This window comes from Rhinolophus sinicus, linkage group LG02, assembly GCF_036562045.2.
Source record: "Rhinolophus sinicus isolate RSC01 linkage group LG02, ASM3656204v1, whole genome shotgun sequence".
NCBI lineage: Eukaryota > Metazoa > Chordata > Mammalia > Chiroptera > Rhinolophidae > Rhinolophus > Rhinolophus sinicus.
The window spans coordinates 148,344,805-148,368,524 of record NC_133752.1 but is presented as its reverse complement, the minus strand read 5'-3'; the positions used below and the strand labels follow the sequence as shown (position 1 = coordinate 148,368,524).

Here is a 23,720-nt window from a genome sequence, read left to right as displayed (position 1 = left end):
ACTTTTGATAAATGCACATTGTAACTATTTTGTGTCAGACACTGTCTAAGCATGGTACATATGAAATTCCTTACTCATCTTCCCAGTAATCTTATGAAGTACGTATTCTTTTTATCATTCTCAGTAGAGATGTGGAAACTGAGGCACAGAGAGGGCAGGTAAATTGCCCAGGGTCACTCAGCGAGGAAGGGACAGAGCCCAGTTTTGGACTCAGGTAGTTTGGCCGCAGAGTCTGTGCTCACCTTTCTGCCACGTCATCTTCTTGCTATGTGCTGTTTTCTGTCTTTGAGGTAATTTATCAGCTATGGCAGGTCTCCAAACCTCAAAGGGACTCCATTAAAAAAAAAAGTCACCATATCAAAGGCTTTTTGAGAGTTTAAATCATGTTCGCGGATTTATCCCTTAAAGAATTCTAATAAATTACTCAGGCATGAGTCTTCCCCACCAAAGCAATGAGTGATGTTTCTTTACGCTTTGAGTGACTGGTGGATCTAATTTTCATTATTCATCAGTTTATAGGGGTGCACAAGGATATTTTCTGGGAGGCAGCCACGGTTTGGTGAAATGAACCCTAGAGATGCATGCAGGTTCAAACACCAGCTATACTGCTGACCTCATCGTAGGGCCCTGCCCCAGACACTGAGCACTTCTGAGCTCTGGTTTCTTCATCTGCAAGATGTATCATGAGAGGTGGTGTGGATAAAATCAATGAGGGTGTGTGGATACAATTATACCATGGTGGGACCTAACACAACCGTGGTGACTTTGGGGACCCTCCCAAACCCCAACCCTTGAGGATAATGGAGGTACAGACAAAGCCCAGGGTTGGCTACATTGATTTATTGGAAACACAGATCAAGACAGACATGAACAGAGAAGGAAGGGGAGAAGCTGGGGGACTCTAGCCACTGGCCCATGGCAGTCCTGGCCCTTACTGCCCTGGGGTCCCCTTCTTGTGGGTGCCAAGGGGACTTCTAGCTGGGATAGCCTTTTCCAGCATGTGGGGTGGAGAAGAAGGGGGGCAGAGCTGAGGAAGAGAGGATCACACATACATATAAAAGACTAGGAGCAGGATGGACCTTTCAAAGTGCAGGAGAAGTAAGTGCTTGTTCCACCTGGGGGCTAGGTGGGGCTGGACCAGGCTGGGCTGGGTAGGAGAGACACCAGGGCTGGGGCTTGAGTTGGGGTGACTAACATTTGTGGCAGCTGCTGGCGTATGAGCCCACGCCACAGGAGCTGATGCCACAGGAGCCCACACCACCAGTGCCCAGGCCACAAGAAGTGAAGGAATTGCAGGGGCCGCAGGGGGCACACATTCCGGTGCTCACTGCCAGGTTCCCACTGCAAGGGGCGCTGCAGACGCTGCCGGTAACTGGCCTGGAGCCTGACGCACAGAGGTCCCCGCAGACGACCCCACCCCGGGAGCTGGTGACACCTGCAAACGCCAAAGCCGGAGTCAAAATTCTGGGGTTCAATCATTCCACCTCCCTGACGATGGCCCTACCCACGTATCTTGACTTGACAACTCTAGGGTCATCTAGTCCCCAAATGATGGTCTTTCTTGCTGTCTGACCCCAAAACCCTCCTGCTGGGATTCCAGCCCTCTCTTTTATATTTGGTCCCAGTGAAACCCCTCTTTCCAGACTCAGCCATCCCTAACAGGAAGGGAGTAAATCCATCCACAAAAGGGCCTACGTTACTCACAGACATTCACGGACCCAACGCCTTCACACAGTCTGAGAGGGAAGAAGAAAAAGCAATGTTAGTGACTCAGCCAGAATGGCAGACAGAGCTCAACATATTCTTGGGGTGGGGTCCACAAAGGGTCAAGAAGGTAGGCGCAGGGGTCTGAGAGAAGAGCCCTCCCCCAATGACCCCTTCCCCAAAGTAATAAATGACAGGATTGTCCAGACTCCTAGTCCTTGCGCAGCGGGGAAACAGTGAACATTTTGTTGAAGGGGCAGAAATGGCAAGGTGTTGCCCACCTGTGCTCCTCGCCCTCCAGCAGGCGCCTGTAGGTGGCGATCTCAATGTCCAGGCCCAGCTTGGAGTTCATCACCTCTTGGTACTCCTTGAGCAGGCAGGCCATGTCCTGCTTGGCCTTCTGCAGGGCGGCCTCCAGCTCGGCCAGCTTGCAGCGGGCATCGCTGACGGCCGTCTCACCCTGCTGCTCAGCCTGGGTCACTGCGGTCTCCAGCTTGGTGTTCTGGGGACCCAGAAGACAATAAGGTAGGCTGTGATCTCCGGCTCTCTGTCCATCTCCTGAGTGTGTCCAGCCTCTCCACCCAGCTGGAACACCCCAGGAACAGGCCTCTCGCCTTCATCAGCTGGGTCTCCCTGAGTGACCACGGCCTGCAGCTCTAGTCATGCAAATGGGCTGGAGAATGGGTGGTGAGACCCAGACTGGGCACACACGGCCTGGGGGAGCCTGGCTAAGGCCCCAGCCTGTGTGGTGGGCCAGGGGACAGATGGCCCGTACCTGGCACTTGACATTCTCGACCTCGGCGGTCAGCCTCTGGATCATGCGGTTCAGCTCGTTGATCTCCTCCTTGGTGCGGCGCAGGGTCTCCCCGTGACGGATCACCGTGGCCTTCATCTCCTCGCACTGGGGGGAAGCACACATGCTCCTGAGGCTCAGGATGGGGCACCCCACGGATTGCGGACACCACGGATGGTAGTGCAGGTTGTACAGTGCTCAGCCTGGGCCACCATCCATGGCAGCCCTGCCCGGACACCTCTACCTGAGAGCTGTCTGCCCTTTTGTTCCCATCCTTAGGAGTCAGAATCCCAGACAAAAGAAGCCTTTTCTAATATGTAGCTCGCATGCCTCCCACAGCCATGGTAGGAGGCAGGTGTCCTGTGCCGCTCACCTTGCTGCGGTACCAGGACTCGGCCTCGGCCCGGCTGCGGCTGGCGATGTCGTCGTACTGAGCCTTGATCTCGGCTACGACACAGTCCATGTTGAGGTCGCGGCTGTTGTCCATCTTCACGACGACCGAGGTATCTGAGATGTGGGCCTGGAGGACGCGGATCTCCTGCAGGTGGTAGAGGTTTGGGGGGATAAAAGGACCTCATTTAAGCCACAGCCTCACCCACCGTAGCGTGTACCCGGTCTTCTCAGCCCTATCCTGGCCCTCAGCCCCCACACCTCTGACAGCCTCATGGACGGCGACCCCCTGCCCAAACCCCGCCCACCTCCAGTCCCAGGCCAAAGCCCTCTCCTCCAGACCGGCTGCCAGTTCAGTGCCTGGGCACGACCCTCACCTCCTCATACAGTCGCCGCAGGAAGTCAATCTCCTGGGTCAGGGCCTCTGCATTGGCCTCCAGGTCTGCCTTGCGGAGGTAGGCGCAGTCCACATCCTGAAAGGTGGGAGTCTTTGAGCTAAGACGACCCCAGGTGATTGTCAGCCAAACTCTTCTCTCTTCTCACCCATTCATGGTGCCAGGGACAAAGGACTCGCAGTGTTCCCAGTGCCATCCCATCTCCATACCTCCTGTCCTTCCAGGGATGGAATTCACCACCTCCTCCCCTTCTGAGACAAAGCCCTTTGTGCCCTGGAGAAGGGCCCCCAGCCTCTCCCCTCTCCTACCTGGGACAGCGTCCCCTCCCCTGTTCCGGGAAACCTGCAGAGACTGACTCCCTGCTTGGCCACGTTGACCCCTCCCTGCCCCCAGCATTCCTCCAAGACTCCACCTGTCAGTCTTGGTTCTGCTCCATCCTCCCCAACCCTGGCTCTCTGCCCCTTCTATGTTCAGACATCTCACAATGTACACAGGACACTGTCCTTCAATAGCGACTAGAGCTGCCAGGCCTCCGGGGGACCCACGACACAGACCACAACCTCTGAAGCAGAGCAGGACATGCAGAGGTAGACCCAGCCATGCCCCTGCCCCAGGGCACAGTACTAATGGATATGCCAAGGTTTGTGCCCTTAGTCAAAGCCCTAGATGTGCCTTCCGTGCCCTGATCTCTGGGAATTCCCTGTCCTGATTTGGGAAGGTCACACTGAGGTTGAGACCCTCTGGGTCTCCCCAAGAAGGGTCTGTCATTCTAGATTCCTGATGTGTGTGCTCCCCGAGCCCCTGTTACCCACCTTCTTCAGAACCACGAACTCATTCTCGGCTGTTGCTCTCAGAGAAACTTCCTCTTCGTACCTGAGGCAGAAGAGGGCAGAGAGGAGGTCACCGAAGGGCAGGTCTCACCAGAGCGCCCTCCATTTCTTACCAACGAAGGGGGCAATGTTAGGAACTCCCCAACACAGCTGGAACCCTGGCAGCCTTGTTGGGTCCTTTTGGTTGGATTTGGTCTGTGATGCTCTCTGAATTTTGAACTGAGGGGTTCAGGGAGCTAATCTTCTGGAACCTCATAGCCCCGTGTCCAGAGTTGCTCTGGGGTGACCTCAGGAGGTAAATGACGCCTCAGCACCCAGCTAGGAGTGGACAGTATGTCCTGGGGGCACTGCAGCCCCGGCCTCCCCTCACCTGGGTGTCCATCCTAATTCCGGTGTGCTTGGGGTCTATGAGTCCCAGAGGCCATCAGCTCTCAGCACCCTGGGCAGCGGGACACCCAGCGCTCCAGGACGTGTCAGCCCTGAGCCACACGTGGACTCGTGTTACATCCATGTGCTACAGGCGGAGGGTGAGAGGACAGGAGGAGAAGGCCTGGGAAATGGCAGGTCCTCCTCCCCACAGAGCACAGGGGACAGCCGCTAGGTGATCAGACTCTGAGAACACAAGGCTGAAGTAAGGGAGAGGCATCTCCTGGGGAAATCAGGGCCCTGCCCCTAGGTAAGCACCTGGGCAACAACTGCACAGGTGGAAAGATCCTGCTACACGCTGCCAAGCTGGCCGCTCTCCCTACTTGGAAATCCTTCTGGTGTCTAATCCAAACGGGCTTTAACCTGATCATTTCCTGTGCCCAACACCACTCCTGGCCACACTCACTTCTTCTTGTAGCCCTCCATCACCTCCTGCACGTGGTTGAGCTCTGAGGCCAGCCTCCCGCTGTCAGCCTCCGCACACTCGGCCTCCCGCCTCAGCGTCTCGATGTAGCCCTCAAACAGCGGCTCCAGGTTGCTCTCGCAGCACTTGCGGTTCTGGTAGAACTGCCACTTGGTCTCCAGCAGCTTGTTCTGCTGCTCCAGGAAGCGCACCTGCCATGCATGGTGGGAAAGTGTAAGATGGCTGCTGGTGTCCCAAACACAATTTGGGGGAATTGCTTTAAGGTGAATTCCCAAAGCTGGAGCTCAGCACAGATTACACAGACGCAGACAGTGGGAGACAAGGCAACTTCTGGATTTCCTGATTATCATATATATCTGGATATTCCAACTTAGGGATGTGAGCAAGGGGCTGGGAATTGTCAGGCCCTGTCATCAGTGAACTGAGTACTCTCTCGGGTAGCTGAGTCCAGGTAGCATGTGCTCAGGAGCCAGGTAGGAAGCTGAGCCCCTCACCCTGAAGCCAGAGGAGGTGCCCTCTTAGGCAGAGTTACTAGACTCAGATCTCAGTGTGAGATTTCTGGCGATGGGTAACAGGGAGATGATGTCACAGGTCATCTAAAGGGAGCCCTGCTACCCTGGCCCCTGGCCCACTTCATCTGATCGCCAGTCCACTCCACCCCCTCGAAAAGAATACAGTCCTCAGCCTGAGGCCATTGAAACGTCTGTGTTTTCAGAGCAGCAATCATTTTCCTCCTCAATTCCCTGAAGTCTCGCTTGTGGTCCAGAGCAGCCAGGTCACCCCTCTCTTCCACAAGTTCTGCCAATCTGAACTCTCAGCTGAGTTCTGGGTCTTGTGTGAGTGCCTGTTTGTGTTTGTGTGTCTGTTTGCTTCTCTCATCAGAATGGGAGCCTCCGCAGGCAGTGCTCTTTCTGCCTCTGACTCCCCCCTCAGTGCCCAGCCTGAATCCTGAGCATGGGTGGGGTTCAGGAAGGGTGTGATCAAGGACACCCACCTTGTCGATGAAGGCAGCGAACCTGCTGTTGAGGCACTTGATCTGCTCCTTCTCCTCATGCTTCACGCACTGCGCGTTAGGGTCGATCTCCAGGTTGAGGGGCGTAAGGAGGCTCTCGTTGACAGACACGGTGGTGATGCAGGGCGGGCTGGGTCCGCACACGCCGCCCGAGCGGTATCCGAAGCTGCGGCCACAGGAGCCAGAGCGGAAGGCTCCACAGACACTCTGGCTGCCAAAGCCTCTGGCGAGGCCACGGTAGCAGGAGACGCCACGGTAGGGGGCGGCGGTGATGCAGCAGCGGCCGGGCCGGGGCCCACAGGCCGAGGCACAGCTGAAGCTCTGGCCACAGAATCCTGATCCACAGGTCATGTTGCTTCGGAAGGTTTGGGTTGCAGAGTACAAGATGTGAGGTCTGGAGTCTTGGTGGAAACTCCAATGTGCGCCTCAAGGAACCTCTGTCTTATTTATGCTCCAATGGGCAGGGGCTTGGCTGTGCAGATGGAGTTGGGGCAATTTGTGCTTTATGAGCTTGGGCGGTTAGCCGGGTTCAACCCCTCTCTAGAATGTGCTTTAATGGTGGAGTGGCCCGCACCCTCCTCTGTGTAAAGGATGCCAATCTCTGGGCTGTAGGGGACTCAGCATGTTTTATCTTCAAAGTGCCTGTGAGCAGTGCATGCACTCATCGAGAGTGTTGGGGAGAGAAGGACAGGGCAGGACAAGAGAAGGGAAGGGAGGGAGGGATAGGCCAGAGCAGGGAGGAGAAGGGAGCCCCGTTGCTAGGAGAAGCAGGGAGGAGGAGGGGACCTGTGTGTGTGTGTTGGGGGGTGAGTGAGGAGGAGACCCAGGAAAGATTGAGGTATTAGCAAACACCTGGAAGTTTCCATTGCAGTAGTGGCTGAGGTGCTACTGAAACACAAATCTGGATTTTTTTCTCTCTCTTGATCGTCCAGTGCGCTGCTGAAAATTATCTGGTTTTTCTTACCATGGCAGTAGCCAGTGCATTATTAAATATTTGTGTTTGGTGTCTTTTTAAGCTTTTATTACGAGAGTTTTCAAACATATAGAAAAGTTGAAAGAATACTATTAGGTTGGTGCAAAAGTAATTGCAGCTTTTGCGATTATTTTTAACCTTTTAAACTGCAATTACCTTTGCACCAACCTAATAACAAACACCCTGAGATGTTTCTCCTAGATACCTAGATTCAACAGATGTTAACATAGTGTCATGTTTCCTTTCCCATTTGTCCAATTATTTAACAGTTAAAGAAAGCATGACATGCAACCCTTAAATGCTTCAGCATGATTTTCTTAATAATGAGGACAGTACCATTTTCACATGCAAGAAAATGAACAATAATTCCAAAGAATCATTTACTGTCTACTCTATATTCAATTTTCCTAAGGATTTTAAAAAATAGGTTTTATCTGATTTAACTAGTGGCTTTAACCCTTGTGTTTTCTATAAAATGGAAGTTAACTCTAGAGCTGGGCTGTTCAGTATGACGGCCAATAGACACATATGGTTCTTTAAATTAGTTCACATTAAATATGCTCAAATCTAGTCCCTCAGTTGTACTAGCCACATGCCCCACTGGACCCGTGGCTATCTTATTGGACAGCACAGATACAGAACATTTCCACCATCACACCAGCATCTATTGGATTGTGCTGGTCTAGAAACTTGATTAAGTTTAATTGAAATATTTTGGGGCAGAATACTTCATAAATGATGCTGTATAATTCTTACCGTGTCACCTCCGTAAGCACAAAATGTCAGGTTGTTCTATTATTGGTGATGCTAAATCAGATCACTTTAGTACATTTCCCCATTTACAATTAGAAAGTGTTCTATAGGGAAACATAGGTCCTATTTTAATAAAAAGGTATTTTCTTTTATTGGTCACCTATGATCATTACATCCTATAAATGATCTCTAATTCTCACATCAACCATATGAAGTATGTACTATTATCCCCATTTTACAGACGAGGAAACTGAGGCTCAGAGAGGTTAAATAACTTGCCCCAAAGTCTCCCAGCTGGTGAGTAGTAGAGCCCAGGATATGCAATGCCTTCTCACCTACAAGCAATGAAAGCCTCTGAATTTCCTAATCCATGGAAAATTTCAAGAGGGTAGAGAGAGTTGTTTAGGAGAGGATATCTGTGGATTTAGGGCTGGGGAGAGTCATTCTAAGGAAGACGAGCAGAGTCAGAGGAGGTTGGGATGGTTAGAACCAGGAGGAGCCAATGGGGTGTGAGTGTGGCACAAGTGCAATAGGAGGTTGGGGGCTGAAGAGTGGTATGAGTTGGCTCTGCAGGATCTTGTACCTGAGAATTGAAGGGAGGTGATGAAAAATAAATGGCAGTTTTAGTAATATGTACACTTCCGGTATATTTTCAGTACTTTGATAGAATGTACTATGTTCTACTTACCCATGAAGCACCTCCCACTCCAATAGAGCAGGTCTAGAAAAATTATCTCATGAAGTACAAAGGTTTGCATTACATGGAAGGGAAGAAAAGAGAAGTGAAATGATATGGCTGACAGCCCCTATCGCTGCTGTGCCTTTGGGGCAGAGGCAGGCAGAGCAGCTTAGGGAAGGTGGAAGGGGTGGGGTTGATGGGGAAAAAGAAGGAAGGAGAAAAGAAGAAAGTACGGTTCAGGGTAGGGCCCTGGCTGTCTGTGCAAAACATTCAGGAGTGGGGCCTTGTGACAGGACAGACATGGGGTCACGGATTGTGTCGGTCACTGTTCATCCCAGAGGAAGGTGTGGCATTTGTTGTCACTTTATGTGTTTGGGGAGTTAGGCCAGCACTTCTGAGGCCCTTTACACCCTCCTCTGCAATCCTGGGCACTGTCCGCAGTGGTGCTCCCAGCCAGCCAGCTGGCTGGGTTTCCTGAGCAGAAGCACTGTGAGTCAAGGTACATCTCACACTCACTTTACCTTTTCTACCAGTGTAACTCCTAATAAAAATGACATGCATAAACATGAGCTCATTACTAATCACTGACCCTTGCTAAGCAATTTTTAAAAAGCAAGAAGTAATTAAAATCAGAAAAAAATTCAAGTGTGACACTGTTTCATTAAACTTCAGGCATTATTAGTTGTTGCTAATTTTGGAAGACCTAAAATGACATTCGACCTGTATGTTTTCTTCAAGTCATAAAGTTTGGGAGAAGGGGAAGGAGACTGGGGAAGGGAAGGGTTGGCAGAATCACCACGCTGTGGTCTTGGCTCTGGCAATGTGAGCTTTCTGGAAGTTAATATAGTTTTTATTGTGAAATATGTCACACACACCAAAGAATGTATAGGTTGTGTGCCTACCACTTATAGGAAGAACTGGAGCAGACGTGTAACTTAGGAGCTCTCTACGAGCCTCACTCTGATTGTACCCCCTTTCTTCCTGGCCTAGGGATGGTTCCTCTCTGGTATTTTATGTTAAATCATTCCCTTGCTTTTCTTTATAGTTTTAGCAGTGTATCAGGCATCCCTAAACCATATAGTATTTAGTTTTCCAGTTTTTAAACTTCATACAAATGGAATCATATGGTGTATATTCTTTTCTGTCTGGTTTCTTTGGTTCAGTGTTGCTTCCTGGAGCTGTACAGTGTTCATTTTCACTGTGGAGTGTACTCATTGTATGAATATCTTTCTGCCTTGATGGCCTCATAGTTATTTCCAGAACTTGTATTATGAACAGAGCTGCCATGAACTTTCTTTTCCATGTCTTCTGGTGTATTTCTGCAAGAGTTTTTCTAGGGCATATGGTTATTTTTGAAACTATGCAAGTAGTATATGCTTGGTGTAGAAAACTATTTTATAAATATTCTTCAAACTTAATAGATAATAACGTCTCTTGATGTTCATCTTCTTCATAACAGATACTATACGAAGAGCCCAACATATATTCACACATTTAATTTTTACAATTGCCTTCTGAGGCAGGTGTTACGATTCTAGTTTTACAGAGGAGGACACTGAGGGCTAAGGAGGTTAAGAGACTGGCTTAGGTTATGTGCTTCATGGCAGAGCTGGCACTCAGAGCCTGGTATGTTTGATGTTAATGGAAGGATGAGTTTATCTCACTGCACTCTCATCTATCCACTGTCTGCTGTCATTAAAAGTATCACACAGTAGATTGTTTGTATACAACGCATTAACACACATACTAACTAATCCCCTCCCTCCAGTACCCTCTTCTGGGCCCTTCAGAGTGCTCTCAGGGTTAGGACCAGAGAATGGAGGAGCGCTCACCTTTATTTGTGGTGAGTTTCCAGTTTTAGGAGAAAATCTGGATCCATACCAAGATTGTAAGCAAAAATACAAACCCTGCAACATACTAATAAGTACAAATATTTGGTTTATGGATATATTCCAAGGGCTTGGCACATAGTAGGTGCTCAATAAATACTTGTTGAATGAATGAAATGAATACCAGCTGCATATTAAGTGCTGAGTAATGGAGCCATCAAAGCTTGGTGGTTAATTGTATAAAGCTTTCTGGTAGGATGGGGTGGGGATCAGATGAATTGGACCAGAGGGCCACCATTCTTAGGGTTGGAGGTGGAGTGGGGAGATATTCCTGGCTAGGGAGTGAAGGAGAGAGGAAGTGAGTAGATGTGTCTTTGACCAAGGCAAAGTCCTTTACCTGAGCGACAATGAGGGTGGTAGGGAAAGCCAGCCAACAAGGGCAAGAATCCTGAGGGCCTTGGAGCAGATAGAAACTCAGGGTCGGGTTGGGGAAGGAAAGAGAAAAGTGGATGGGAGATAGCGTTCTAGGAAAAAGAAGGGAGAGCTGCTTGGTTTTAGACTATTCCTCTTTAGGGTCACTTGGAAAAAGGACAAAGACTGGCTGGGGGGCCAGAAGGATAGGAGGCAGGGTAGATTGCGGGAGACAGAGGGAAGAAGAGGGAAGTAGAGGACAGTGGAGGGACAATGGGGAGAAGACCCAGGGGATAATGGGGGTGGGACCCTTCAAGGGTGGAAGCACAGAGGAAGAGGAGGTTGATGGGGTAAGGGGCGCAGAACTAAGGGTAAGTTGTAGACCTACCTGACGTGGTGGGCTACCCTGGCTCCAGCTTTATAGCAATGAAGGGACATGGGCTGGGAGAGGCACAGGGGCTCAGCCTGGTTAGTGGGATGGGCCTCACCAAGGGCAGAACTCTTGAGTCAGGCTTCATTTCCCCCAGGTTGTCCATGAGGACTTTTGATTCCTTGACCTCTGGTGAGTTCTCACAGATAATTGGCCACTGACCCAGGCTGTCCTGGCTGAGGAGGCAAGGCTCTGACTTGGGCGTCTCCTCAATTCACCAACCCAACCACCCTGCCTGGTGGCTGGACTTGAGGTCAACTCTCTCATTAACAGCTCAGGTGCTGTGTAAACATCCACTCCCTCACCCCTCAATTTCTCTCCCTGGAACCTGGCCTGAACCTGCTTTCTGTGAACAGAAAGCATGAACTTCAAGGTTGGAAAGGACATGGCCCCTTGGATACTTGCAAACCTAGTGTGCCGATATTTGGGTGTCCTCCAGATGTAGAGCCCACAGGTTGCCTCCCAGCGCACAGTCATGGAGCAGAATTCCAGAAATGACACTGGCCCTGCTTCCGAGGTCTCTACCTTAACTGGCTCTCCACCATCACAGCATCTCATAGCCCCTTTCTCTCCTCCAAAGGCCCTCGGGTGCCTTATTGTCCATCCACTCTCTGAAATTCCTCCATGTACACGTATGCACCAATACTGTCCCGCCTGCCTATTTCCTGAACTCTGTCCTCACCCTTTCCAGGGACACTGTCTTACTTGTGCCATCAGACTAGCTGCAGTCCACATTGCCCCGGAATGGACACTGTCAATAGGCATTGCATTCCTGAGCATATGATGGTACATTTGAAAAGCAACCCTCTTCAGACTTCTGGCCTTTCTCGTGAATGTGGGTCTGTCTTCCCTATCAGATAGAGAGCTCCAGAATCCAAGTCTCCTTCCTTCTCTTAGTGCCTTCCTCCTTCTCTCCAAAATTATGATAGGGTTCAGGATATGGCACGGATCTATCAATCACAGAATTGCTGAATCCCCCAATAAGATGTCATCTAGTCTAACCCATCACCCATCTTGGGGAATCTGCCTTATAATGTCTTCCACAGGAGCAGGATGAACGGAGAAGAACTTCCTAGTGTTAAAACCACCTTATTTTCCCTTTTTTGTCAGCTGTCCCTTGAAACAAGATCCACTTGGGCTAAAAGAGGAGGTTCTGAACTCCAGATCTGAAGGTCTTTTGGTTCACTCTGTTTCCACAAACATGGTGACCACTCCGGAACAATGAGTGGTTTTCTTTTATATAAAGCTTCCCTCAGTGGGGGACACAATGCAAGCTCCTTTAGGAAGCCATGACTACCTGCCCTCCTTCTGGGAAGTTCTGTCTCAACTCCAAATTCCCTCTGTCCAGCTACAGGGAAAGCCTGACTTCTCTTGCTTTTTGGGTTTCCATTATGTTTGTTTGGGTTTCTAATAGCATATCCCTCACCCTCAACCCCATGATATCCCTGGGCTATTGACCAATCAGGAGGGTTCAGGATCAGGTAAAAAGCAAAATGAGTGAGCACAACATTGATTTAGGGCTTGCATTATTATATTATTTTCAGAAATCATGAGGATTTCTGAGGGTCTGTTAAGGACAAATAAGAAATACAAGTTTCTAAATTATTCACAAAGAACAGACTTTTTGGACTATCCAAGATTCTCTTATCATCCAGTAGTGTGGTTGCCCAAGGATTGGTAACATAGTTCCTTTGCCTAAGAGGAGAGATTCCTACTGGGCCTTCCCTGGGGTAGCCAGGCTAGAGTGGAGATTGAAGGAGGGACATTTGATTTGAGGTTTATTTTCAGGAAGTAACCATGGCTAAAGGTCTCAGGTCCTCCCTGCTCCTTGGGCTGGTCCCATGGTGGAATAACATTTATTGAGCACTTTCTAGGTGCCAGGTGCTGTGTTAAGTATTGTCTGTGCATGCATTATTTAATTTAATCCTTCTACTCGTCTTTCAAGATAGGCGACATTAGAATTTTAATAGGTGGTTTAGGAATGTGAGTAGGTATATTCCATCAAACCTGTTGCTGTAGCAGCAGCAGCAGCAACCACGCATATCCCTCGTTCTCCACCAAACCTGTCACTATAACTACTGTAGCAGCAGCAACAACTACTACTAATACGATTACATACTCAGAGTGTGTCAGGCTCTGCCCTACGTGCTTTACATGGATTAATTATTTTAATCCTTACAATAGCTTTATGAGGTGGGTGTTGTTATCCCCATTTTTACAAATCATGAAACGAAATACAGAGAGGTTAAGTAATTGCCTGAGGTTACACAGCTAGAAAGTTGCAGAGCTGGATTTTGAAAGTAGGCAGTTTGGAATCTGTGTCTATGTTCTTAACTGATATGCCATGTATTTACATTTTTTAGTTTTAATCATATTAAGAAATGATTTTGCATAGTGACTAAATACACATATACATACACACCACATACAGTGGAAACAAAAAGGTCATGAAATATTATTCCTACATATGATGCACTCTGATGTTTTCTATTTGACTCTTCTATTCTACTTGATTTTGGTCTAATATATTTCATTAAAACTCTGGTTGCTTCCATGAGTGGGTTACAATGTGAACTCTGAAAAAAAGGCTGCCCCAGAGACTCCTGCTTCTTAATAATTACAATAAAGCACATCTGCACTGTGCTCTGAAGCTTACTGAGCACATGCACATCTCTAATTCTCCAAGGTAGCACTGGGAGGGAAAGGCTGACTTCATTTCCAGCGGAGTGAAGTCTCTTGCCCCCAGACCACACTGAGCTCATCAAAGCAGAGCCTTGGCTCCTACCCAGCCTTTTTAGGTTCAAGGCCCATGTTATCCACACTGGAGGGGCAGCACACACCGATAAGGATCTACTGTGACATCTGCCAAGGTTGCTGACAAGCTGCTGTAAAGGGAAGGGGGTAGCAAGGTTGGTATAGCATAGAAAGCAGCACAGACTCAAGGGAATGGTGGCAGGGGGTTGGATGCTCCTCTCATATGGCTCGATCTGAGGTTGAGCCAATTATATCGGATTCAAAGCTGTGCAGACTCATAACATGACCTTCTAGGCCCTGGAGGAAACACGGAGGTTTGAGGTGAAATTCAGACATAGCATCCTTGCTTAGGGACTTGTTGGAAATGGTTGGGTGTTCCTGAGGCCAGTGAGCCGGTGCGTGTCCCCTTTAGGCCTTATGGAAGACTCTGAGGGAGGGGATGCCTCCCTTCTGCATAAGCTGGCCAAGAAGGTCTAATAAGTGGCCTAGGGACTGGTTGGTGTGTAAGGGGGGAGGAGGTAGGTGGGTGTGCATGTGAGCACGTGAGTGTGTATGTGAGATTGTGGCTGGGAAGGTCAGCATGTGAGTGCATAGTGTATGTGTGTGTGTGTGTATGTGTGTGGTGGGGGATATGTTGATTGCTGATAGGAGTAGGTGATGGATTTGGGAGTGGTGTGGTGTGTTGGATTCGTGTGGGGTGATTGAGAGATTGTGTAAGTGGGCGGTTTTGGCAGTGCAGAAAGAGGCCACCTGTGTGAGGGAAATTACCCAGGGCACCCCAAGTTCCACATCATGTGTTAATCAATCTCACACTCCCTCGGTGTTCCTGGAGCCGTTCCGATCAGCACCACGGACAGCAGCGTCTACGTCATCAAATGAGGGCGGTACAGGAGGAGCCACGGCCCTGCTTTTCCCTCCCATTCCAAACCGAGTCACGGTTCCCCTGTCCTCCAATACCTGAGTTTTCCCAACTGTGTACAGGGAGGTTGGGGTGGGTGTGGGGGAAGTGAGTTGGCTCTTTGAAGATAAAAATTGTGCAGTTTAGGGTAAAAAGCCATAAACATCTGGCCGCATCTGGCCCCCAATTAAGCACATTAAGGGAGGAGCGACAGCAGCTAAACAACCCAAGCCCATAAAAGACATGTAATTGCTCCTAACCCGTGGACGCATCAGGCTCCCCACATATATAAAAGGCCCAAAAATGTCCGAGATGTAAACACCTCATCCACTGAACCCTTCGTTACGACTTCTCCCTCCTCAGAAACTCCTGTGCCTTAAAGTAACAACATGACTTGTGGATCTTACTGTGCTGGCAACGCCTTCAGCTGTGCCTCAGCCTGCGGGCCCCGGCCCGGCCGCTGCTGCATCACCGCCGCCCCCTACCGTGGCATCTCCTGCTACCGCGGCCTCGCAAGAGGATTTGGCAGCCAGAGTGTCTGTGGGGCCTTCCGCTCTGGCTCCTGTGGCCGCAGCTTCGGATACCGCTCCGGCGGCGTGTGCGGACCCAGCCCGCCCTGCATCACCACCGTGTCTGTCAACGAGAGCCTCCTCACGCCCCTCAACCTGGAGATCGACCCCAACGCGCAGTGCGTGAAGCATGAGGAGAAGGAGCAGATCAAGTGCCTCAACAGCAGGTTCGCTGCCTTCATCGACAAGGTGGGTGTCCTTGATCACACCCTTCCTGAACCCCACCCATGCTCAGGTTTCAGGCTGGGCACTGAGGGGGGATTCAGAGACAGAAAGAGCACGGCCTGCGGAGGCTCCCATTCTGATGAGAGAAGCAAACAGACACACAAACACAAACAGGCACTCACACAAGACTAAGAACTCAGCTGAGAGTTCAGATTGGCAGAACTGTGGAAAAGAGGGGTGACCTGGCTGCTCTGGACCACAAGCAAGACTTCAGGGAATTGAGATGGAAAACGATTGCTGCTCTGAAAACACAGAGGTTTCAACGGCCTCAGGCTGAGGACAGTGTTCTTTTCGAGGGGGTGGAGTGGACTGGCTACCAGATGAAGTGGGCCAGGGGCCAGGGTAGCAGGGCTCTCCTTTAGATGACCTGTGACATCATCTCCCTGTTACCCATCGCCAGAAATCTCACACTGAGATCTGAGTCTAGTAACTCTGCCTAAGAGGGCACCTCCTCTGGCTTCAGGGTGAGGGGCTCAGCTTCCTACCTGGCTCCTGAGCACATGCTACCTGGACTCAGGTACCCGAGAGAGTACTCAGTTCACTGATGACAGGGCCTGACAATCCCAGCCCCTTGCTCACATCCCTGAGTTGGAATATCCAGCTATACATGATAATCAGGAAATCCAGAAGTTGCCTTGTCTCCCACTGTCTGCGTCTGTGTAATCTGTGCTGAGCTCCAGCTTTGGGAATTCACCTTAAAGCAATTCCCCCAAATTGGGTTTGGGACACCAGCGGCCACCTTACACTTTCCCACCCCGAATGGCAGGTGCGCTTCCTGGAGCAGCAGAACAAACTGCTGGAGACCAAGTGGCAGTTCTACCAGAACCGCAAGTGCTGCGAGAGCAACCTGGAGCCGCTGTTTGAGGGCTACATCGAGACGCTGAGGCGGGAGGCCGAGTGTGCGGAGGCTGACAGCGGGAGGCTGGCCTCAGAGCTCAACCACGTGCAGGAGGTGATGGAGGGCTACAAGAAGAAGTGAGTGTGGCCAGGAGTGGTGTTGGGCACAGGAAATGATCAGGTTAAAGCCCGTTTGGATTAGACACCAGAAGGATTTCCAAGTAGGGAGAGCGGCCAGCTTGGCAGCGTGTAGCAGGATATTTCACCTGCACAGTTGTTGCCCAGGTGCTTGCCTAGGGGCAGGGCCCTGATTTCCCCAGGAGATGCCTCTCCCTTACTTCAGCCTTGTGTTCTCAGAGTCTGATCACCTAGCGGCTGTCCCCTGTGCTCTGTGGGGAGGAGGACCTGCCATTTCCCAGGCCTTCTCCTCCTGTCCTCTCACCTCCCGCCTGTAGCACATGGATGTAACACGAGTCCACGTGTGGCTCAGGGCTGACACATCCTGGAGCGCTGGGTGTCCCGCTGCCCAGGGTGCTGAGAGCTGATGGCCTCTGGGACTCATAGACCCCAAGCACACCGGAATTAGGATGGACACCCAGGTGAGGGGAGGCCGGGGCTGCAGTGCCCCCAGGACATACTGTCCACTCCTAGCTGGGTGCTGAGGCCTCATTTATCTCCTGAGGTCACCCCAGAGCAACTCTGGACACCGGGCTATGAGGTTCCAGAAGATTAGCTCCCTGAACCCCTCAGTTCAAAATTCAGAGAGCATCACAGACCAAATTCAACCAAAAGGACTCAACAAGGCTGCCAGGGTTCCAGCTGTGTTGGGGAGTTCCTAATATTGCCCCCTTCGTTGGTAAGAAATGGAGGGCGCTCTGGTGAGACCTGCCCTTCTGTGACCTCCTCTCTGCCCTCTTCTGCCTCAGGTACGAAGAGGAAGTTTCTCTGAGAGCAACAGCCGAGAATGAGTTCGTGGTTCTGAAGAAGGTGGGTAACAGGGGCTCGGGAAGCACACACATCAAGGATCTAGAATGACAGAACTTTCTTGGGGAGACCCAGAGGGTCTCAACCGCAGTGTGACCTTCCCAAATCAGGACAGGGAATTCCCAGACATCAGGGCACGGAAGGCACATCTAGGGCTTTGACCAAGGGCAAAAACCTTGGCATATCCACTAGTACCGTGCCCTGTGGCAGGGGCATGGCTGGGTCCACCTCTGCATGTCCTGCTCTGCTTCAGAGGTTGTGGTCTGTGGCTTAGGTCCCCCAGAGGCCTGGCAGCTCTAGTGGCTATTGAAGGACAGTGTCCTGTGTACATTGTGAGATGTCTGAGCAAAGGAGGGGCAGAGAGCCAGGGTTGGGGAGGATGGAGCAGAACCAGGACTGACAGGTGGAGTCTTGGAGGAATGCTGGGGGCAGGGAGGGGTCAACGTGGCCAAGCAGGGAGTCAGTCTCTGCAGGTCCTGGAACAGGGGAGGGACGCTGTCCCAGGTAGGAGAGGGGAGAGGCTGGGGGCCCTTCTCCAGGGCACAAAAGGCTTTGTCTCAGAAGGGGAGAAGGTGGTGAGTTCCATCCCTGGAAGGACAGGAGGTATGGAGATGGGATGGCACTGGGAACACTGCGAGTCCTTTGCTCCTGGCGCCATGAGTGGGTGAGAAGAGAGAAGAGTTTGGCTGACAATCACCTGGGGTCGTCTTAGCTCAAAGACTCCCACCTTTCAGGACGTGGACTGCGCCTACCTCCGCAAGGCAGACCTGGAGGCCAATGCAGAGGCCCTGACCCAGGAGATTGACTTCCTGCGGCGACTGTATGAGGAGGTGAGGGTCGTGCCCAGGCACAGAACTGGCAGCTGGTCTGGAGGAGAGGGCTTTGGCCTGGGACTGGAGGTGGGCGGGGTTTGGGCAGGGGGTCGCGTCCATGAGGCTGTCAGAGGCTGTCAGAGGCTGTGGGGGCTGAGGGCCAGGGTAGGGCTGAGAAGACCAGGTACACGCTACGGTGGGCGAGGCTGTTACTTAAATGAGGTCCTTCTATCTCCCCAAACCTCTACCACCTGCAGGAGATCCGTGTCCTCCAGGCCCACATCTCAGACACCTCGGTCGTCGTGAAGATGGACAACAGCCGCGACCTCAACATGGACTGTGTCGTGGCCGAGATCAAGGCTCAGTACGACGACATCGCCAGCCGCAGCCGGGCCGAGGCCGAGTCCTGGTACCGTAGCAAGGTGAGCGGCACAGGACACCTGCCTCCTACCATGGCTGTGGGAGGCATGCGAGCTACATATTAGAAAAGGCTTCTTTTGTCTGGGATTCTGACTCCTAGGGATGGGAACAAAAGGGCAGACAGCTCTCAGGTAGAGGTGTCTGGGCAGGGCTGCCATGGATGGTGGCCCAGGCTGAGCACTGTACAACCTGCACTACCATCCGTGGTGTCCGCAATCCGTGGGTGCCCCATCCTGAGCCTCAGGAGCATGTGTGCTTCCCCCCAGTGCGAGGAGATGAAGGCCACGGTGATCCGTCACGGGGAGACCCTGCGCCGCACCAAGGAGGAGATCAACGAGCTGAACCGCATGATCCAGAGGCTGACCGCCGAGGTCGAGAATGCCAAGTGCCAGGTACAGGCCATCTGTCCCCTGGCCCACCACACAGGCTGGGGCCTTAGCCAGGCTCCCCCAGGCCGTGTGTGCCCAGTCTGGGTCTCACCACCCATTCTCCAGCCCATTTGCACGACTAGAGCTGCAGGCCGTGGTCACTCAGGGAGACCCAGCTGATGAAGGCGAGAGGCCTGTTCCTGGGGTGTTCCAGCTGGGAGGAGATCCTGGACACACTCAGGAAATGGACAGAGACCCGGAGATCACAGCCTACCTTGTTGTCTTCTGGGTCCGCAGAACACCAAGCTGGAGACCGCAGTGACCCAGGCTGAGCAGCAGGGCGAGACGGCCGTCAGCGATGCCCGCTGCAAGCTGGCCGAGCTGGAGGCCGCCCTGCAGAAGGCCAAGCAGGACATGGCCTGCCTGCTCAAGGAGTACCAGGAGGTGATGAACTCCAAGCTGGGCCTGGACATTGAGATCGCCACCTACAGGCGCCTGCTGGAAGGCGAGGAGCAGAGGTAGATATCACAGCCAATTTTCTCTCCCAGCTCTGCCTGGGTTCTCAGCGTGCCGTGGTCCTCACACTGGTGGCATCACTGCTCTCTTGTTTCCAAATCTCCCTAAGCTGCAAGTGGACAGGTAATTTGAGTAAGTCCTTTGGGTATGTTTCTAGACCCATTTGAGTCTCTCATGCTCACATAGAGCTGATTTGGGATTGATACCTTTTGCAAATCTGTTCCTCAGGACTAGGAATCAGGCTGTAGTAATTGCTCTTCCTGAGAAGCCCAGCCTGGGCTCGGGGCCACCTTCTCTTGTTAGTGCTTCTGTCCTCCTGAGTCCTTGTTATTTATACATACTCCTCAGGATTCTAGCTCTCTTCTCAGTCGTGGTCCTGCCCCAGTCCTGGGAATTCAGATTTATCCCACAATAACAGCTTCAATAGGGGATTCTATCAACTCACAGTTTTATATCCTAACTACAGGGAGTACCCCACGTGGTCTTCCATTGTAGCAGGTAGGACTGAGGGTAGACAGGCAGCGGGGACCTGTTCGCTGAGGCAGCCATGTCCTGCTGTGGGCATTTTTGCTTGTGGCTTGCTTTGGGGGCGGGGGGAGACTCACTGGGCATTCAGCCTTCCTATGGCCGGAGGGCAGCTGAGGTCAATACTCCCAGAATGTTGTCCCTGGGTTTTTACCTCAGGTTGGTCAGGTGCTCACACCCTGAGCCTTCCTCCTTGGGTACAACTGGGCCCCAGGCCTGAGGCAGAGGAGAGTGGACGGTGAGGATGCAGAGGGAGCATCAGGGAGTAGACTCTTGGGGAAATGAGGACACAGGTTTGGAAGATAAAATCAAAGTGATCATATCAAGCGACTCGCAACAAACTCATGCGATTGGGAAGCTCAGAGGCACTGGGGCTCGCTGGGCCTGAGGAGTTTCATCAGTAAAGAATTTGGGGAAGAAGAGTGTTTCAAGACTGAGTTTGGAAGCTGGAAAGACATGTGGAGATGGCACTAGAAACTGAGTGGCCCACCCCTCTGATGCACAGGGCTCTCGGAAGCTCAAAAGCTCAAAAGCTTTGGGGTGGGTTCTCTTGGAAACCTGCGTGTGGGTGATTAGATGGTGGGCTGTGTTTTCTCCACACCTGGAGCTGATTTTTGACAACCCTTTGGCTCTGTGCTCTCACAGAGACTGCTGTGTGTGTCCTTTAAGGAGATAGTGGCGTGTGGGAAGGAAATGTGGGCTGGTAGGAGTTAGGTGGCCCGAGGTATAGCCCTGCCTCTCTATCACTGGTTATTACCCCTCTCTGGGCCTCAATTTCTCCATCTGACAAATGAGGGAATTGGTGTGCATGGTCTCTGAGTCTGTTCCGAATGGATTCTAAAATTCCATTCATTCAGGTACTAAGAGAAATAGTAGCAGCTAACTTTTCTGAAGTGCTTGCTGTATGACAGGCACTAAGCACTTACGTGTATCATTTGATTTCATCCTCATGACAGACCTCGGAGTAGATTGTCCCCAGGAGGAAGTAGGCTGAGGGAGGGTAAATCTGAGGTTGCTCAGCTAACAGTGGGTGGAGGACCACCACACCACGCATTCTGTCTCCAGAACCCATATGCTGGTGAATGGCTCCCCTGGCTTCTGGATTAGCCCATGTATTGCCTACAAGGAGGGCCAGGGGTCTCCCCTGCTCGTTGGCCACCTGGTTCGAGCAGCTTTTCCACAGCACTGACCAATCTCTTTTCCTGTCCCAACAGGCTATGCGAGGGCGTTGGCTCCGTGAATGTCTGTAAGTAGCTCGAGCCCTTGCCATTCTTCCGCTGGGGTGGTCCCAGTGCCTTTGGGGAGGGGATATTTTTGCTTACCCGGAAGCCCCATGTCTGTGGCGGTGAGTGATGCTGGGCCTGTTCTCCCCTCATTCAGGCGTCAGCAGCTCCCGCGGTGGCGTCGTCTGTGGCAATCTCTGCTCCAGCGGTACTGCTCCTGCTGTCACCACCAGCGTCTGCAGTGCTCCATGCTGCGGTAACATGGTGGTCGGCACGCCTAACGCCTGCGGCCCCTGCTCTGGCTGCAGCGGATCAAAGAGGTGCTAGGCGGCTGCACCCTCTGCCCAGCCAGGACCTCGTGACACTGGAACACACCTCCCGTTGCTGCCTCACAAACCGCCAGCCGCTGGTCTCCCAAGAACCAGTTGCCAGATGTGTACACTCAGCTCATCCTCCCTACCTGCTCCCAATGTGTGCCATCCCCCAGGCGCCCTGAACCCTGGGGAGGCTCGGGCAGCACCTTGGTCTCTTTCTGTAGCCTTTTCTAGTAGTTGATTTGTTGTCCTGAGGATTCATCTTTTCTTCCTCCTGTTGTTTTTTTGTTTTTTTTTTTTGCTGGATTCATTGGTCTTGCTTGACCCCTCCCCCAAGCTTGGAGGAACAGGGAGGCCCCGGAATCTCCCTGCCCGCACTTCTGAGAGCTGCCAGTGTGCTTGTACCCATGGAACAGAGAGGGGGCGATGGGGGACACTGAGAGTGGTTTTCTTGTAACTCTGGGAGGGACATGACTTGTTGGAGGGGAGAACATCCCCTTCCAGGGCTGCCTGCGGAAGCTTCGCAAAAGCCAATGACTCACGCCAGCAAGTTTGTTTGCCTTTGTTTCACTCTGTGTTTCCAATAAACTCATTGTAGCTAATCGGATCCGGTGCCCCAGAGTCTTGAAAATTCCAGGGCTCTCATGTGGGAGGTGCTCCCTGCCAGAGATTTTCTCAGAACCCCCCCCATCCACTTATTTATTTTTCATTTTCAGCAGCTGAAAATGACTGCAGTAGAGGCTGCCCATCTGGCTTGAGCAACCCAAACCTTGGGAACATAGGAAAAGACTCATGGAGGCAGGGAATCTTGTATGTTCATGGTTTCTCAACTTCAATGCGGTTGACATTTTGGGCGAGAGAATTCTCTGTGGTGGGGTTGTTGTGGGCACTGTAGGATGTTTAGCAGTATTACTGGCCTCTACCCACTAACTCCCCCAGCCCCAGTTGTGACAACCAAAGATGTTTCTAGACAGGCCAAATGTGCCCTAGTTCTCAATCGAGCTTTTGCCCCCCATCCCACCCCAGAGACATTCTTGGAAAGGGAAAGTGCACGAGAAAATGTGTGGCGGTGAGAATGGAAGGAAGGGGTGTGGGGGAGAGGCAGAGCGTTGGGGAAGAGGCAGGAGAACTGGGTTTCTAATTCACAGTCTTGACTCTGCCATTTCCCAAAAGTGTGACTTGGGGCACATTGCTGCCACCTTCTGAGCTTCAGTTTCCTGGGCTAGGATGAGGGAGGTTGGACCGTATTTCTAAGGTCCTTTCTGGTCCTTAAGTGAGGTTATGGATTTAAAAGGATTTTTTAAATACAAACCTATGTTTGAATGCTGGTTCAGCCATTTACTCATTGTGTACTTGTGGGAGTAAATCTGTAAATCTGGGAGTTTAGCCCGGGCTACTGGCCAGGGTGTACCAGTCAGGGTCTCCTCAGGGGACGGTAATTTGAACATACAAAGTTTAATATAAAGAATTAGTAACTATAACAGGGGATTGGAGTAATGACAGTTTGACTAGTAAAAAGCAAGAATTCTAAAGAACAGAGGCGTTGCAGAGATAAAGAGCAGCCCCTACCTCTAGGCCTGAGAGAATGCACACAAGGAAGAGCCCCAGAATGTCACCGCCACCGCATTCTGTTGGTTAAAGCAGTCATAGGGCCAGCCCAGATTCAAGGGGAGGGCAAATAAGCTCCATCTTTGAGATGAGGGCTGGTACGTACAGAGAGGGGAGGAATAGCTGGGGGCCGTTTCTGAGGATAGCGACCATAGGAGGGCGAAATGAGACACTACAAGTAAAAGTTTAGGGTATAGTGTGGCACCTAAGTGATCCTCGAGTGTTGATGCTCACGATTATTACTGTTGTTACTATTACTATGACATTGTAACAGCCCAGCATTCCTAACCTCTGAATAGTAGAAGGCAGAGTGGGGTGGTAGAAAAAGACTGGGGGCCTGGAAGCCAGGAATCTTAGGTCCTTGTCCTGGTTTGGTCACCAAGAATGTGTGGCCAGGCCTCTTCAGCTTTTGGAACCTCAGTTAGTTTATCCACATTTTGGGGCGACAATGAGCCTCCTATATGAGCAAGAGCTTCAGCTGCTGTGCAGAGCAGATGCTGAAGGAATGTTACCCAGTGCTGTCACCTCCAGGGCTGGCTTTATCTCAGCTTGTCAGCACAGAGGGATCTCACATCCAGAGAGCACATATTCCTCAGCAGTCAGCAGGAACCTTCTAGA

The 23,720-nt window shown here is 51.5% G+C and overlaps 1 protein-coding gene and 1 long non-coding RNA gene across 2 annotated transcripts in view; one reads left to right on the top strand and one right to left on the bottom strand.

Annotated features, from left to right (window-relative positions):
* LOC109443768 (keratin, type II cuticular Hb6) overlaps nucleotides 1–22,101 on the top strand; it is a 28,101-nt gene extending 6,000 nt beyond the window's left edge. The window contains exons 2-10 of the long non-coding RNA XR_012493961.1: nucleotides 15,065–15,459; nucleotides 16,262–16,470; nucleotides 17,259–17,319; nucleotides 18,051–18,146; nucleotides 18,386–18,550; nucleotides 18,815–18,940; nucleotides 19,214–19,434; nucleotides 21,172–21,203; nucleotides 21,338–22,101. This is a non-coding gene — a long non-coding RNA (keratin, type II cuticular Hb6). The remainder of the gene's footprint in view (nucleotides 1–15,064; nucleotides 15,460–16,261; nucleotides 16,471–17,258; nucleotides 17,320–18,050; nucleotides 18,147–18,385; nucleotides 18,551–18,814; nucleotides 18,941–19,213; nucleotides 19,435–21,171; nucleotides 21,204–21,337) is intronic.
* KRT81 (keratin 81) lies at nucleotides 1,191–6,340 on the bottom strand. Its single transcript, XM_074324892.1, has 9 exons — nucleotides 5,957–6,340; nucleotides 4,945–5,153; nucleotides 4,095–4,155; nucleotides 3,265–3,360; nucleotides 2,871–3,035; nucleotides 2,480–2,605; nucleotides 1,986–2,206; nucleotides 1,705–1,736; nucleotides 1,191–1,435 (listed from the first exon to the last, which is right to left on the bottom strand). Exons 1-9 carry the CDS (start codon nucleotides 6,323–6,325, stop codon nucleotides 1,191–1,193), a joined length of 1,524 nt encoding a protein of 507 aa, XP_074180993.1. The 5' UTR covers nucleotides 6,326–6,340.
* Nucleotides 22,102–23,720: the final 1,619 nt, after the last annotated feature.

Coding starts and splice junctions, on each gene's coding strand:
- KRT81 (XM_074324892.1), bottom strand. CDS start 6,325: ATGACCTGTGGATCAGGATTCTGTGGCCAGAGCTTCAGCTGTGCCTCG. Junction 4,156..4,944: donor ATGGAGGGCTACAAGAAGAA/GTGAGTGTGGCC, acceptor CTTCTGCCTCAG/GTACGAAGAGGAAGTTTCTC. Junction 2,606..2,870: donor AGTCCTGGTACCGCAGCAAG/GTGAGCGGCACA, acceptor GCTTCCCCCCAG/TGCGAGGAGATGAAGGCCAC.